The sequence below is a fragment of the Ctenocephalides felis genome, unplaced genomic scaffold (assembly GCF_003426905.1).
Source record: "Ctenocephalides felis isolate EL2017-DRISC unplaced genomic scaffold, ASM342690v1 CF-g0.4_SCAFFOLD_00845, whole genome shotgun sequence".
In the NCBI taxonomy this organism is placed as follows: Eukaryota; Metazoa; Arthropoda; class Insecta; order Siphonaptera; family Pulicidae; genus Ctenocephalides; species Ctenocephalides felis.
The window spans coordinates 88230419-88248461 of NW_020536999.1; the positions used below are offsets into that span (position 1 = coordinate 88230419).

At 31.2% G+C, this 18043-nt stretch overlaps 3 protein-coding genes across 3 annotated transcripts; all 3 read left to right on the forward strand.

The window, feature by feature from the left end:
• Positions 1-3633: 3633 nt before the first annotated feature.
• On the forward strand, positions 3634-4614 carry LOC113362858 (zinc finger protein 239-like). The gene has a single exon (XM_026605355.1). The coding sequence runs from the start codon at positions 3634-3636 to the stop codon at positions 4612-4614; it is 981 nt and encodes a 326-aa protein (XP_026461140.1).
• A 3231-nt stretch (positions 4615-7845) lies between these two features.
• LOC113363842 (zinc finger protein 239-like) lies at positions 7846-8891 on the forward strand. Its single transcript, XM_026606322.1, has one exon. It carries the CDS (start codon positions 7932-7934, stop codon positions 8688-8690), a length of 759 nt encoding a protein of 252 aa, XP_026462107.1. The 5' UTR covers positions 7846-7931; the 3' UTR covers positions 8691-8891.
• A 1671-nt stretch (positions 8892-10562) lies between these two features.
• On the forward strand, positions 10563-13994 carry LOC113362859 (2-hydroxyacylsphingosine 1-beta-galactosyltransferase-like). Its single transcript, XM_026605356.1, has 5 exons — positions 10563-10609; positions 11346-11642; positions 12696-12938; positions 13024-13222; positions 13962-13994. Exons 1-5 carry the CDS (start codon positions 10563-10565, stop codon positions 13992-13994), a joined length of 819 nt encoding a protein of 272 aa, XP_026461141.1.
• Positions 13995-18043: the final 4049 nt, after the last annotated feature.

Consider the following 18043-nt stretch of genomic DNA (forward strand, 5'->3'; position numbering starts at 1 on the left):
GTTGTCCTATCTCTATGTAAAGAATTCTATTGTTTAAATTTTTGTATTGGTGAAGAATTTAACTAATGCCGGATAAGGGATGTTAGATACATATGGATTTCTATATTTTCAAGTAAAAATCGATGTCACTACTGCTTGACATCAGGTTGTCCGAAGCGGGTATCAAACATGGCGACTTCAAATTGAAATTCCATAGCTCTAACCAAGAGGAAACACGAAATAATAATAATAAATGGTATTTTTCAAACTTTGTGTAGTTAAAGAATTTTTAACATCTTTAAACATTAAATATACAACGAAACAACTCTGTTGTCATGGCAACGTATTGTTACAGTCCAATCTTAATATGAATTGGAACTGGCAAAAAATATGTAATTTGCTGTGCAGGTGGGGGTTTTTAGATATAAAACTTAACCTACCCTAACTATAGTGATGCATGGCATCGTACCTTAAGTCAAATTGCTGGAATTTCCCGTACCAAAATAAAATTTACAATTACAATTTTTTTGAATTTTTAGTTTTAATTTTTTAAGGATTTTTGGACCCCCCTCCCCTTTGTTGATACGTGGTGATATTCAAAAATATCCCCCTCCCCCTTGTTGATACGTGCTGATATTCAAAAATACCCTCCTCCCCCTCCAACATCACGTGTATTTTTAGTTATGATTTGAGAAAAAATGGTAAAATTTTTGATTTTTTTTTGAAGATGTTTAGATTATTTATATAAAATTGGAGTTAAAAATAAATACACGAGATATCTTACTATACCCCTCCCTCCCCACGTGATATTTTGTGATTTTTGTCAAACCCCTCGCTCCCCCTAAAAATCTCACCTGATTAATGGACGCCCCCTTAAACTTTGAAAAAATTGGATTTTTGAGAATTTTTTAATTTCAAAAAAAGTCATTTCTGAAAAATTAGATTTGTTTTTATTATTTGAAATATTTTGGAAATTTAGAACTCTTTTCAAAGAAATCGCGCTGCGTAGAGACGAAATATCAAAGCGCGTAAGCGCCTCTAGAAAGTCAAAGGAATGATAATTGGTTCAGAACCCATAGAAATGCCATACTTCAAATATATCTATTCAATATACATTTGTTTTATTATTTTCACTATACAATCAAAGCAATCATACTCACGCGACACGACGACCAATCACAATCGATCCGTATAAAAATGATATAATCGAGAGCGAATGACGAATCATTGGCACTCGACTCGACCGTAACGTTTTTTTTCGTTGCATTTGTACATATTTACTCCCTAGTCGCGCCTAAAGAAGTTTTACTTTAAAACTGTTTTCTTATTAATAAAATATTTTATAATTTGATGTGCAATGACGAATGATTGGCACTCGACTCGACCGTAACGTTTTTTTCGTTGCATTTGTACATATTTACTCCCTAGTCGCGCCTAAAGAAGTTTTACTTTAAAAATATTTTCTTATTAATAAAATATTTTATAATTCGATGTGCAATGACAAATTATTGGCACTCGACTCGACCGTAACGTTTCTTTCGTTGCATTTGTACATATTTACTCCTTAATCGCGCCTAAAGAAGTTTTGCTTTAAAAATGTTTCCTTATTAATAAAGTATTTTATAATTTAATGTGCAATGACAAATCATCGGCACTCGACTCGGCCGTAACGTTTTTTTCGCTGCATTTGTACATATTTATTCCCTAGTCGCGCCTAAAGAAGTTTTACTTTAAAAATGTTTTTTTTATTAATAAAATATTTTATAATTTGATGTGCATATGTATAAATAATCATTTTTGACCGCCAAATGGCATTTTTTTCACTTTTTTACTAGATCTCCGAAACCGCTAGACCTGCCTTCCCAACAATTTAATCAGTTCTTCATCTTGTCAATACAAGCAAAACGTTTTTTGTATTATTAAAATCAAACGCTCCGTTCTCTTAAAAACTGAGTTACCATTTTTGGCACTTTTTGACCTGTATCTTCGAAACGGCTAGACTAGTTTTGCCTTTGCCAAAAACTAATCAGCACGTCTCCTTATCAATAGAAATCGAATGTTTTTAAATTATTCAAATCGGTTGTTCCGTGCGCCCGAAATAGTCGACGAAAATTTTTATCCACACCCACACACACACACACACATCCATTTTTTCTAAAGTATGCCAAAACGTTCAGAAACCTTTAAAACGTAAAACGGTTATTTTAAATTTGAACTATTGGTGCATGGCTACGAGCCGAATGGCAAATTGTTGGATCTTTCCGTACCAAAAATTAATTTTTTTAAAAAACCTTTAACTTTTGAAAAAAAAATAGATTATTGAAAATTTTGAAGTTTCTGAAAAAAATTGACTTTATTGAAAAATTTGAATTTTTTCATATACGAATATTTTTTTATATTTTAAATTTTTCTGAAAATTTTTAACTTTATTTCAAAGCAATTGTGCAGCGTTGCTGTTTTAGAGAAGAAATATCGAGCGGGTAAGCGTCGATGAAATTTTGTATCCCACACATTCATTATTTCTAAGGTATGCCAAAACGTTCAGAAACCTTTCAAACCTAAATATATGCATATAAAGATTTAATCAACTTCCCGTAGGGTAAGTTATTGTAAGGGGACGAAAATCGAAATTAAAAATTTTGACGTTTTGAAGGTTTCTGAACATTTTGGCACACCTCAGAAAAAATCGATGTGTGTGTGTATGTATGTATGGATACAAATTTCCAGTCACGTTTTCGGGCGCACGGATCAACCGATTTGAATGGTTCAAAAAACATTCGATTCCTATTGATAAGGAGATGTGCTGATTAGTTTTTGGCAAAGGCAGGTTCAGCAGTTACGGAGATAAAGGGCAAAGAGTGCAGAAAATAGAAATCGAGTTCTTGAGAGAACGAAGCATCCGATTTGAATGATCTAAAAAACACTCATTAGTAATGATTGGGAGAAGTGTTTATTAGTTTTTAGCAAAGGCAGACCCAGCAATTTCGAAGATACGGAGCTAAATGTGTAAAAAATTGCAGTTTTTGAGAGAACTAAGCGTCCAATTTAAATGATTCAAAGAACTTTCTGCTTGTCTTTACGAAATAATTGATTTTGGAAAACAAAATTTTTGTTTCAACTTTTTTAAAAAAAAAAAAAAAATTTTGAATATCGAAAATAATTCAGATTTTATTTATAATTCTGACTATAGTTCTAATAAACAAATAATTTCAACTTTGCAATTCAGTTTATATAATTCTTATAAATATTAGACAATGTTACAATATTAATAATAATCTATTTGAAAACATTCAGTATTCCTCGAACATTTCGTTACGGTATGGGAAGTTCCAGCAATTTGCCTTAAGGCACGATGCCATTCACCCCACTAGTTTTTGTTTTTTTTTTCTGCAATTACTGTAACTTATCCTACGGGAAACAACTATTTTAAATTTGAAAAATATTTCTAAATGACATTTGAATGTTTCCGCCATCTTGACAGTTTCGAGAGTTCGTATACAACTTCACGCAGAACGAAACGTCAATTTGTCAAATGTCAAAAACGTCGAATTGCTTATCGACTCATAATATTAACAGTTAATGTTATTCTTTATAATAAATAGTGAAAATATCTATTTTATATATTATTAAACTCATATTTTATCCCAGACAGACATGTCTGAAGAAATAATAACATTTTCATGTAATGAAGTTAAAATTGAACCTTTAGAAGACGAAGACGAAGTGTCAGACAATGATTTTGACAGTTCTTCTGTGAAAAATGAAATTGATGATGATAATAATGAAGAGTCACCAAGTCCAGAAAATGATGATGCTGGTCAAGAACAGGAATCCCAAATCCTACAGTTACAACAATCAGTCGATGCTCACTTTCTAGAAAAGCCTTACAAATGTGACATCTGCCACAAATCATTCACTCAAGTAGGTAACCTGAATCAACACAAACTTCTGCATACCGGAATCAAAGCCTTCCAATGTCCACAATGCCCAAAAGCCTTTGTGCGCCAGAACAAGTTAACGGCACACCTCAGAACCCACACTAAAGAAAGACCTTACACCTGCCACATTTGCAACAAAACCTTCACCCAGCAACCTTCTTTAAGCAGACACATCCTCACCCATTCAGGAGACCGTCCTTACGAATGTGCAATCTGCAAGAAGACCTTTGTCCACAAAACAGGCTTGAAAGTTCACATGGTCACCCACACCGGGGAACGTCTCGTCAAATGCAAGATATGCAACATGGCTTTTGCCCAGTCCAGCAACATGGCTCGACACATGCGATCCCACACAGGGGAACGCCCTTATAAATGTCCGAAATGTGACAAAACTTTTGTGGAATCGAGTCATTTGAAAACACATTTGAATATCCATGCGGGTGAACGTCCTTATAAATGTGTTATATGCAGTCGAGCATTCACACAGTCTAGTAATTTAAATAAACATATGAAAATTCATACAGGTGACAAACTTAATAAGTGTACGATATGTGGTAAAGGATTTACAAGGGCTTATACTTTGAAAGTGCATATGATCACCCATACAAAAAAAAACCCTGTTAAGTGCGAGGTGTGTAAGAAGGCTTTTGTGAGAGCCGATGGATTGAAGAAACATATGAGTGTATGTGGAAAATGAATAAATGAAGTTGTGATGCAACATTTGTATTTAATATATTATAATAGTTAGAAATTGTATTAATAAAATTGTGTAAAATATTTATAAATTAGTGGTGTATGACATCAAGCCTTAAGGCAAATTGCTGGAACTTTCAGTACTGTAACAAAATGTTCGAGGAATATTAAATGTTTTCAAATAGATTATTATAAATATTGTAACATTGTCTAATATTTATAAAAATTATATAAACTGAATTGCAAAGTTTAAATTATTATTATATTATTTATATTATTATTATTTATATTATTTGTTTAAAGTATATTAGAACTTAAGTCAAAATTACAATTAAAATCAGAATTATTTTCAATATACAAAAAAATTTTTAAAAAATATTTTTTTTTCCAAAAGCAATTGTTTTGTCAACACAAGCAAGAAGTTTTTTGAATTATTCAAATCGGATGCTCAGTTCTCTCAAAAACTGCCATTTTTTGCACATTTAGCTCTGTATCTTCAAACTGGCTGACCCTACTTTTGCCAAAAACTAATCACCACTTCTCCCAATCATTACAAATTGAATGTTTTTTGGATCAATCAAATCGGATGCTCTGTTCTCTCAAAAACTCAATTTCTATTTTCTGCACTCTTTGCTCCGTATCTCCGAAACCGTTCGACCTGTCTTAGCCAAAAACTAACCACCACTTTTCTCCATCAGTACGAATTGAATGCTTTTTGAATCATTCGAATCGAATGCTGGGTTCTATCAAAAATTCAATTTCTATTTTCTGCACTCTTTGCTCCGTATTTCCGAAACCGTTGGACCTGTCTTAGCCAAAAACTAATCACCACTTCTCTTCATCAGTACGAATTGAATGTTTTTTGAATCATTCTAATCGGATGCTTAATTCTCTCAAAAACTGCCACTTGCACATTTAGCTCGGTATCTCTAAAAAGGATGTACCTGCCTTTGCTAAAAACTAATCACCACTTCTCCCAATCATTACAAATATAAAGTTTTTTGAATCATTCAAATCGGATGCTTCGTTTTCTTAAAAACTCGATTTCTATCTTTTACATACTTTGCTCTGTATCTCCGTAACGGCTGGACATGCCTTTGCCAAAAACTAATAGCACATCTTCCTATCAATAGAAATCGAATAGTTTTGGAACCATTCAACGCCTGACTGCGCAGCAATCATAAAAGGTTTTTGATAGCATTTAGTACGATTTTGTATAAAAACTGTTACATAACATAGCCTTGCTATAAATTGGTCCATTTTACGACAGAACCTTAAAGATCCACACATAGATAAAAAAGAATATATAGGTCTACACCAAGGCTTCTTAAACTTTTATTATTCGCCAACCCATTTATGATTGCGAGTTTGTTGACCAACACAAATATAAAAGAAAAACTAGTGGGGTGCATATGGCATCCGTGCCTTAAGGCAAATTGCTGGAACTTCCCGTACCGTAATTAAAAATCTTGGTACGGAACCCAAGAAAATTTACACAAAATATGTACGCATTATGAAAATCTCTATAAAATATCTGATAATTTGATCTGTGCATATATCTAATGGATATTTTTGACCGCCAAAAGGCATTTTTTCAACTTATTTTTATTGAGAGTCCATAGACCTGCCTTTCTAAAAATTTAATCAGTTTTTCATCTTGTCAATATAATTAAAACGTTTTTTGAATTATTAAAATCCGACGCTCCGTTCTCTTTAAAACTGAATTGTTCTTGGCATTTTTTGCCCCGTATCTTCGGAACGGCTAGACCTGCCTTCGCCAAAATCTAATCAGCACGTCTCCTTATCAATACGAATCGAATGTTTTTTTGAATTATTCAAATCGGTTGATCCGTGTTCCCGAAATCGTCGGCGAAAATTTGTATCCGCACATACACACACTCATACATCCATATTTCCTAAGGTAAGCAAAAATGTTCAGAAACTTCAGTAACTCAGTTTTTAAGAGAACGGAGCGTCCGATTTTAATAATTCAAAAAACATTTTACTTGTATTAACAAGATGAAGAATTGATCCAATTTTCATGAAGGCGATTTCGGAGATCTAATAAAAAAAGTAAAAATAAAGCCATTTGGCGGTCAAAAATGATCATAGAGATTTTAACAATAAGTATAATTTTTTTTTTTTTTTACATTTCTATGGGTTCCGTACCAATGCTTACCCGTTAGACGGCGGCGCTATGCAGTTCAAGCAGTACGATTGCTTTGAAAAAAAGTTCAGAATTTCCAAAATAAATCAAAATGAAAGAAAACATTTTTTTTTCAAAAAAAAGTGATTTGTCAAATTTATAGTTTCTCAAAAATCTAATTTTTTCGAAGTAATTTTTTTTTTTAAATGTTAATCGTTTTTAAAAAAAATAATAATTTTTGGTAGGGGAAGTTCCAGCAATTTGCCTTGAGGCACGATGCCATGCGCCCCACTAGTTATTCTTTCTTTTATATTTGTGTGGGGTCGTCAAGAAACTCGCAATCATAAATGGGTTCGCGAATGACAAAAGTTTAAGAAGCTCTGATCTAGACGTTATCTATTTTTTGACATTAAAATCTCTCGTTTAAATAATTTTCCTAGACGACTCTACTTGGGGTCGCGACCCATAGTTTAAGAAGCCGTGATCAACGCATATCGAAAAGATCATGCAACTTGCCTTGAGGCAAAAAATCACTTACATCTTTATTTAAATTTTAAAGTTAACTCTAAATTAGTTATAATTACTAATATAAGATGCATTTTAAAGTTAACTCTAAATTAGTTATAATTACTAATATAAGATGCATTTTAAAGTTAACTCTAAATTAGTTATAATTACTAATATAAGATGCATTTTAAGATATTTAACAGTAACAAATTAAATATAATCGATTTTTGTTCGATTATATCGTTGACAGATGTCATTACAGCCATGACAGAAACACTGCAACTTCAGACACGTGGCAAACGTCAAACGTCAAAATATTTTCATTTTTATTAATGGAAGACATAATTTTATATTTATATTTATAATAATTAGTATTGGCAAAATAAATAAATAAAAAGTTATTTGTATAAATAATTTTTGTCAGATGGTAATTAAAATTGAGCAAAGAAGTAGAAGAAATTCAAGAAAAAGATATTACTTTCAAGAACTACTTCTATAGTAAAAGTTGTAATTTAATGTTTATATTCATATTAATTTTGTAAATAGTTAAAGCACAAATGATTTGTGTCTTACAATATGAAGATGTTAACTATTAAAACATAATTGATTTATAAATATAAATAATTATTGAGTGCTTTGTAATTTTTACAAATATTTTCACAAAAAAGATGGACGTGTTACTAGAGAAACCAATTAAAACTGAGCCCCTTGAATATTCCATAGAAGAAATTGAAGATGACGAAATTTCTGTCAAACAAGAACTAAATGATAATGATGAAACATTTCCCGAACAATCTACACAACCTGCATCCACAATCAAACAAGAACCAACCGAGAATCATTTACCAAAACCTTTTACATGTGACATTTGTCACAAAGTATTCGCAAAACTAAAAAACCTCAAAATCCACGAAGTCATTCACAGTGGTCTCAAAAATTTCAAATGCACAATCTGCGACAAAGCATTTTCCCAATCTGCAAACCTAACAGTCCACCTCAGGATCCACAGAGGCGACAAGCGTTATGTATGCAAAACCTGCAACAAAGGCTTCACCCTCCGAGCAACCTTAAAAAAGCACACTCTGGTTCACACCGGAGAACGTCCTTTCAAATGTGGTTTATGTGAGAAGGCTTTCATAGACAACTCGACCCTAAGGAAACATGTCCGTATCCACTCAGGAGACCGTCCTTATAAATGTGATATTTGCGGCAAGGCCTTTACTCAAAATGTGACTCTGAGGATGCATTTGCGTACTCATAGTGCTCCTTCAAAATGTGATATTTGTAATGAGACTTTTAGTGATATTGATGTTTATAAAAGACACATGGATACACATGCTGAAAAGTATCCCCATAAATGTGGTGTGTGCTTTAAAGTGTATATGCGGAGTGATGTTTTGAAAAGACACATGAAAATGCACAGATAATAAAGTGAGATATATAGAATTAATATTGTGAATGACATTATGTATAAAATGATAGTTTGTGTAAGAAGTGAAACTTCGTAATGTGGTAATAAAAATAAGAAGAAATTTGATTTTTGTTTGTGTAGTTGTGTTTGTATAGCATTTTACATATAATGGAAGTAAAATTTGTTAAAAAGTACAAAAGGTATTTATTGTATAAGAGAGAGAGAGAGAGAGAGAGAGAGAAAGAGAGAGATATATAGGTTATTAGAGAAAGAAAGAAAGATATATAAATTATTAGAGAGAGAGAGAGAGAAAAGAAAGAGAGATATATAGGATATTAGAGAGTGGGGGGGGAAGGTAGTAGATAGTGGGAGGAGAAAAAATGAGAGGGAAAGAAGGGATAAAGGTAATTAAAAATTTAGATAAAGAAGAAATAATAAAGAGAAAAGGATAGAGATGAATAGAGACATTATAAGAAAGAGAGATATATAGGATATTAGAGAGGGAGAGGGGAAAGGTAGTAGATAGTGAGAGGAGAAAAAAATGAGAGGGAAAGAAGGGATAGCTGTAATTAAAAATTTAGATAAAGAAGAAAAAATAGAGAAAGGATAGAGATAAATAGACATATTTAGAAAGAAATAAAGAGATAAGGAACAGAGGAGATAGATAACAGGTAGAGATAGAAAAGGAGATAAAGATGAATAGATAAAGAAAGAACAAAAAGTTAAAAGAAAGGAATAAAGTAGACAGAGAATAGGAGAAAGAAGGGATGGTAATAATTAGTCAGAGATTTAGAAAAAGAAGAAAGAATGAACAGAAAGAAATAGGTATATTTAAAGAGATTTAGAGCAAAAGGAAGCGATAGGTAGCGAAAGAAGAAGATAGGGTAACTCCGAAAGATAGAAATAAATAGAAAGAAAAAAAAGGAAAGGTGAAAAGAAAGAAATAGAAAGATATAGGGAACAGAGAAGATGGAATACGAGGGAGAGATAGAAATGGAGGTAGAGAAGAATAGATAAAGAAAGAAAGGAATGGAGGGCAAGATAGAGTAGATAGAGAAAAGGAGAGAAAAAAATTGAGAATGAAGGGATGGTTATAATTAGATAGAGATTTAGGAAAAAAAGAATAGAGAGAAAGGTGTAGAGATGATTAGAGAGATTTTGAGAAAAAGAAAGCGATAGATAGGGTAACAGGGAGAGATAGAACGGGAGATAGAGGTGAATTGATAGAGAAAGAAGGAAAGGTAAAAAGAAAGAAATAGAAAGGAGGATAGAGTAGATAGAGTAAATTAGAGAGAAAAAATTCAGAATGGTAATAATCAGATAAGTAATGATTTAAAGAAATAAGGAAGGATAGAGAAAGGGGATAGGAATAATTAGAGATTTAGAGAAAAGGAGATAAAGAGAGAAGGAGATAGGGCAGTAGGGAGAGATGAAAAAGAGATAGAAATGATTAGATAGAGAAAGAAGGAACAGTAAAGAGAAAGGCGATAGATTGGAAGATAGATTAAATAGAGAAAAAGAGAGAAAAGGATTGAGAAAGCAAGGAAGGTAATAATTAGATAATTAGAGATTTAGAAAAAGAATAAAGAATTGATAATCCGATTTAGAAAAAGGGATAGGGATAATCCGAAGGATTTCGACAAACAGAACGATATAGAGAGCAAAGGAGATAAGGTCATAGAGATAGAACGGTTGAAAAAGATGATTTGATAGAGAAAAAAGGTGAAGTAAAAAAAAGGGATTAATTGGGGGATAGATTAGATAGAGAAAAAGAGAAAGCAGAGATGGTAATAATTATATACTTAGCGATTTAGAGAAAAAGGAAGAATAAAGGAAAGGAGTAGGGATAATTAGAGCGATTTACAGGAAAAGAGAGAGAGAAGGAGATATGAAAATAGGAAGAGAGAGAAAGGGGGATAGGGATGAATTAAGAAAGTAAGAAGGAAAAGTAAAAAGAAAGGTATAGATTAGAGGGGGGTATAGATTAGATAGAGAAAGGAGTGATGGACAGAAAGAAAGCGATAGAGATAATCAGAGAGAAGGAACAAGAGAAAATGAAAGGAGTACATAGAGCGAGAAAGCAAAGTGTAGTAATAAAAAAAGAGACAAAGATATAAATAGATAAAAAGAACGAAAGCAAAATGAAAAAGTTAGAGATAAATAGATAGAGAAAAGAGAACGATAGATACAGATATAATACATATAAGAGAGGAAAATAAAAAAAAGAAGAAAAGAGATAAAGTGATAAGGAGAGATAGAGAAAAGAAGAGAGACAGAGCATTTTAGAAGAAATTAATAAGCAGTTTATTTTCTGCTATAATTATTATTAAAATAACAAAGTTATGTTCAAAACAATAAAACAGCCATGGAAAAAAATCAAAGCATGCAAAAACTATACATAAACCTAGAGCCTAGCCAAAATCTCACGATAATATTTATCAATATTAAAAATAAATAATTAACTGCAAATTGTATAATGCAAAATGCAACCTCATTAGAAGTTTCACTTCATAAATGAATTTATTAATGTGAGATTGAATTAATTTTGTACGTTTATTATATAAATATATTTTTTTTATTACACATTTCCTGTCTTTTATTTTATCATTCAATTAATTAAATTTAAAACAAAGTTTCTAATCAAATTTTAATCCTCCGTTCTATTTTTTAGGAATCGTGTGTTACTGGAAGCCCTATCCACCAAAGGATACAACATAACAGCCTTAAGTGTCGATATAGACCCCCCTAGCGACTCCAATCCTATTCATTATATACATTTAGAAGGTGCTTATGAAGCTTTATACAAAAACCAGAAGAAGTTTGACTTTTTAGAAATGGGCGCTCCAAAAGGTCTCCTTGGGGCTGTTACTGGTTTATCAATTATCGAAGATTATTATACAACGCTATCAAAGGCTACACTAGAGTCTGAGGGGTTTAGGAAGTTGTGGGAGTATCCGGATGATTTCAAGTGAGCAAGGGAATGATAGTAAATTAGAATTGTTAATGTAATTGTAATTTTCAAGAAGAATGAGTGTGCAGTAGATTGTTTTAAGTTGTTGTTTATAGTCAAAAAATGTTGTAGATAGTCCCAAAATTATGTAAGTTGTATAAAAATGTTGTGGAATGTCCCAAAATTTTGTAAATTGTGTAAAACTGTTGTAGATAGACTGAAAATATTGTAAATTGTCTGAAACTGTTGTATATTGTATAAGGATGTTATAGATAGTCTCATAATGTTATACATAGTCCAAAAATTTTGTAAATTGTTTAGAAATGTTGTATATAGTTTTAGAATATTATAGATTGTCTGAAAATATTGTAGATAGTCTCTATAGACTCTTATAAAAGTGTTGTACATAGCCCTAAAATTTTGTAGATTGTCTAAAGATGTTGTAAATCGTCTCAAAATATCGTAAATTGTCTGAAAATGTTGTAACTTGTCTGAAAATGTTGTAACTTGTCTGAAAATGTTGTAACTTGTCTGAAAATGTTGTAACTTGTCTGAAAATGCTGCAACTTGTCTGAAAATGTTGTAAGTTGTCTGAAAATGTTGTAAATTGTCTGAAAATTTTGTAAATCATCTGAAAATTTTGTATATTATTTGAAAATGTTGTAAGTTGTCTGAAAATCTCGTACATTGTCTGAAAATATTGTAAATAGTCTGAAAATCTTGTAGATAAACTCAAAATATTGTAAATAATCCTAAAATGTTGTAGATAGTCCTAAAATGTTGTAGATAGTACTAAAATGTGGTAGATAGTCCTAAAATGTGGTAGATAGTCCTAAAATGTGGTAGATAGTCCTAAAATGTTGTAGATAGTCCTAAAATGTTGTAGATAGTCCTAAAATGTTGTAGATTATCGGGAAATTTAGATTACCTGAAATTGTTTGGAAATGTTGCATGTAGTTAGTCTTAAAATATTGTAAATTATCTCAAAACGTTGTATATTATCTGAAAATGTAGTAAATTGCCAATGATACAGTTTGTGCAAACACACTAAAACATTCATCTTCTTCACAGATTTGATTTAATCCTATTCGACTACACGATTCTTCCAACTCTCTTGGGATTTGTTCATAAATTCAACTACCCCCCAGTGATAGGCTTGAGTGCCTTTGCAATGCCCCCATGCACTAGAGAAGTTAACGGGAGCCCTAACTTTCCATCAATCGTTCCTTTCTTTTCGAGCAAGTTTTCAGAGGACATGAACTTCTTGGAAAGAAGCTTTAATACACTCTTGTATTACACTGAACGATTTTACAGGTAAATAGGAATAGAAATATATATATATATATATATATATATATATAATGTGTGTATCTTTTTTTACAATTTATTTCTATTAAAGGCGCAAGGCTCTAAAAAACTCCCAAATGATGGCAGAGAAAGTGTATGGATTAGATTTTCCTTTCATTGAGAATTTGGAAGAAACAATTGACTTGGTTCTGGTCAACAGTCACACCTCGATGGAGGTCCCGAGTCCCAAGTTACCAGGTGTGGTGCACGTTGGTGGAATGCAGATAAAGGAGCCTCAACCGGTTCCAGAGGTAAGAGGAAAAGAAATATATTATATCGATGGAATAACTATGAACTTCTTCATTGAGTTAAGGAAAAAGTTTTTGTACAAATGGTATTGAACGATTTAAATATATATATATATATATATATATATATATATAATGGGTAGTACTGCCCTAGGGCAGGTCCTTGAATCACTAATTTTATGCAGGAAAGAATCGTGTGACAGATTTCCTATTTAATCAAAATTTTCAAGTAGAAATTGGTATCACTGCTGCATGATATCAGAGATTAAATATACATACACACATATATGAGCAGGATTATATAAATATTTGTCACAAATAGCAAATACATAAACCAATGAAGAGGAAATCAATAATTATTCATTAACCCGCTGTACTATATATAGTTCACAACTACAACTATTATATCTTTCTTAACATTCGATTAATATGAATGATGTATTCGACAAACTTATACAAAATGAAATAGTATATACTTATATAGTATAATAAATGTTGTTATTACTACTCGAATAAGTTTTGAATAGTACAGCAGGTTAAAGTTGGTATTGATAAATAGTATGGACTCACCTTGTTGAGCTTCGACTTCTCGATGACTCTGCACACTGGATGACTCTTTATGATGGGGACTCCTTAGAGGCCACGAGACACTTTTAATCACTTTTCTTCACTTTTAACTAACAATTTCACAACTAAAAATAATCAAACTATAAAACTTTCTTTATCACATCACTTTTTATAGGATGGTAGAAGTATGTTGAAACAATCATACTAAATACGATTTCCCGCGCAATACGCCACTGTACACAGGTCCCCGCACTTCAAAACACACTGATACTAACCCGCTTAATACACTTTGTAACACACTGAACCCACTTTACACACTCGCATAAAACGCGTTTTTTGTCAGTTCCCAAGAAAACGTGTCAAATAACGTATATTTTATAATAAAACGATTTCCCGCACAATACGCTACTGTACACAAGTCCCTGGACTTCAATACCCACTGACACTAACCCGCTTAATACACTTTTTCGCATAAAACGCGATTTTTATCCCTTCCTGAGGAAACGTGTCAAATAGCTTATAACGTCTTTTTTATAATGAAACGATTTCCCGCACAATACGCCACTGTACGCAAGTCCCCGCACTTTAAAACACGCTGACACTAACCCGCTTAATACACCTTTCCGCATAAAACGTGTTTTTTGTCAGTTCCAGAGAAAACGTGTCAAATAGGTTTTAACGTCTATTTTATAATAAAATGATTTCCCGCACAATACGCCACTGTACACAAGTCCCCGGACTTCAATACCCACTGACACTAACCCGCTTAATACACTTTTTCGCATAAAACGCGATTTTTATCCCTTCCTGAGAAAACGTGTCAAATAGGTTATAACGTCTTTTTTATAATAAAACCATTCCCCGCACAATACGCCACCGTATACCAGTCTATGCACTTTGAAACATATGGACACTAACCAGCTTAATACACTTTTTCGCATAAAACACGTTTTTCCGAGAAAACGTGTTAAGTAGGTTATAACGTCTATTTTATAACAAAACGTCTGTCGATCTAATAAGATTCAAATAAGCACATGTTTTTTCATTATTACCCTTTTCTTTAATATAGTTTAAGAATATCATTTTTATTAAAATTATACCACGTGTTTGTAATATTCGTCCATTTTGTTACATTTTACATTTCTGTCAAAAATTTGTATTAAAACTAAATAATTGTGCAACAAATCTGAGGGTAGCAGCGAGTAAAGGTATGTCACACAGTTGTTTGAAAAGTTAAGGTTTGCCAACAGCGTTTTTTTTTTGATACGTAAACATTTTTCATAACATTTTAGTTGTTTTTATTAAAATTTATGCAAGTTGATAAGTAATTAAACATCTTTGCAATATTTTATTAAATTATTTATCAAACCAAATAATTTATTTCAATAATTTCTGATTCAATAATCTTGTAACTGCTTGTAATTAATTAAGTGTTAAAATTATTTTGATAAAGGTACATTCACACAGTTGTTTTGAAAAGTTAATGTTTACAACAGCATTTTTTGTGTTGTGTCATGACATTTTAGTTGTTTTTATAAAATTTTATGCAAGTTGAAAAATAAATAAACATTTTCTCATTAGATTTAATTTAACAATAACTATTTGTAATTAATTAACTGTTAAAATTATTTTGATAAAGGTACATTCACACAGTTGTTTTTTTGAAAAGTTAATGTTCACCAACATCGTTTTTTGTTACTTAAACGTTGTTCGTGACATTTTAGCTGTTTTTATTAAAAAATATGAGACTGATAAATAAATATTACATTTTTGCAATATTTTTTTATTAAATTTAATTTTAACAACTATCTTGTAATCATATACTCTTCTTTTATCTATGCTTGTAAAATTATTTTATTAATGGCACAATCACACAGCTGTTTAAAAAGTTTAAAAGGTTTTCCAACAGCATTTTTTATGTTACTTGCCACAGTTCATGACATTTTAGTTGTCTTTATTAAAATTTATTCAAGTTGATAGATAAATATTTTGGCAAGAGCTTGTATTAAAATTTATACAAGTTATGCAATATTTTTGTTACAGTATTTATTAAATTTAATTTTATCAAAAACTATCTTGTAATTAATTAACTCTTAAAATGATTTTATAAATGTATGTCACACAGTAATTTGAACGTTTGAACAAAGAAGTTAATGTTTGTAAATAGAATTTTTTATGTTTCTTAATGTGAACATAATAATACATGATATTTTAGTTGCTTTTATTAAAATTTATGCAAGTTAATAGATAAACTAGTGGTGTATGGCATCGTGCCTTAAGGCAAATTGCTAGAACTTCTCGTACCGTAACGAAATGATTGAGGAATATTAGATGTTTTCAAATAGATTATTATATATAAATACTGTAACATTGTCTAATATTTATAAGAATTATATAAACTGAATTCCAAAGTTGAAAATATTTGGTTAAAATATATTAGAACTTAAGTCAGAATTACAATTAAAATCTGAATAATTTTCGATACACAAAAAAAATAAATTGAAACAAAAATTTTTTCTACAAAAGCAATTATTTTTGTTAAAACAAGCGGAAGTTCTTTGAATCATTCAAATCGGGACGCTTAGTTCTCTCAAAAATGTGCCATTTTTTGCACATTTAGCTCTGTATCTCCGAAACCGCAGGACCTGCCTTTGCCAAAAACTAATCACCACCTTTCCCGTCATTATGAATTGAATGCTTTCTTGATCATCATCGAATGTTTTTTGAGCTATTCAATTGGTTGATCCGTGCGCCCGAAAACGTAAACAAAAAAATACGGACCCATAAAAAACACACACAACACATACAACCATCATTTTTTCTGGGGTATGCCAAAATGTTCAGAAACCTTCAAAACGTCGAGAAATGTAAAAAATTTCATTTTTGATTTTCGGCCTATTACTATAACTACCCTACGGGAAGTTAATAAATAATTTTAACTTTGTAATTTAGTTTATATAGTTCTCATACATATTGGACATGTTACAGAATTTATAATAATTAGTGCAGTAAACGGAGAGGGAAAAAGGTTATAACCTCTGAATTTTTTTACTGTGCTCCGAATTGAATGAAATTTTGGAATTAGGTTCATCTTACCCCAAGTTCAAAACTGAAAACGATTCGGGTTGCGCCATCACCCCCCAGGGGGATGACACCCCCTCTCAATTGTGTAATTACATTTTTTCAAAATAACGTCGGAAACCGATAGAAGAACTAATTATAAGAAAAAAATGTCTTTTATAGTTTTTCAAAAAACTAATACTTTTCAAGTTACTGCCACTAAATATTCATATATTTTTGGTGTTTTTTTCTTCGTTTTTTTTGCAATATCTCCTAAAATATACATTTTAGCGAAAATCATGTTATGAACAAAATAATGTCAATAAAAATCTTAATATTTCGGTATTACATAAAGTGTTCTAGGAAAAATATTAAGCAAGATTTGAAAGAGCAAAATCGTTTTTTATTTCGTTCAAGATTTAATTGTTGTATTTAAAGCCATCTAGTGTCGAGGTTTTACATTTTATGCATTTCGGTGAAATTGGGTTTTATAGTGCTTAACATAAGCTTTAAAATGAGTGCTGTTACAAGATTTTGCGTGTAAAATGATTGAGCTATCATGCAAATAAGAAGCATATACGATGGTTTTTTCTTCTAAATCATATGGTTTAATGAGCGCCGTTTCCACCAGAATTAAAGTAATTCACATTCCATCTATAATTCACTTCATTATAGACCTCCTTGATGGATTCTAGCAGATTCACTATTTTAGTACAAACTATTTTCAGAAAACTCACGATTTTATAAAAACTTTTTTTTCAATTTGCGCGGCCGCGCAGAGTCTTTAAACATTCATAACTCTGTCAATTTTGTGTGAAAGAAAAATAATAAATAACAAAAATAAGCCAGAAAGATCCCTTTGATTTTTATCTATATGCTTTTATACGTATCTTTTTTTTGAGATATAATGAAAATATTTCGATTTTTTTAAAAATTTTAAAAAAAAGTTTTTATAAAAATCGTGAGTTTTCTGAACATAGTTTGTACTAAAGTAGTGAATCTGCTAGAATCCATCAAGATGTCTATAATGAAGTGAATTCTAGATGGAATGTGAATAACTTTAATTCTGGTGAAATGGCGCTCATTAAACCATGTGATTTAAAAGAAAAAAACTTCGTATATGCTTCTTATTTGCACGATAGCTCACTCATTTTACACGTAAAAAACTTGTAACAGCACTCATTTTAAAGCTTATGT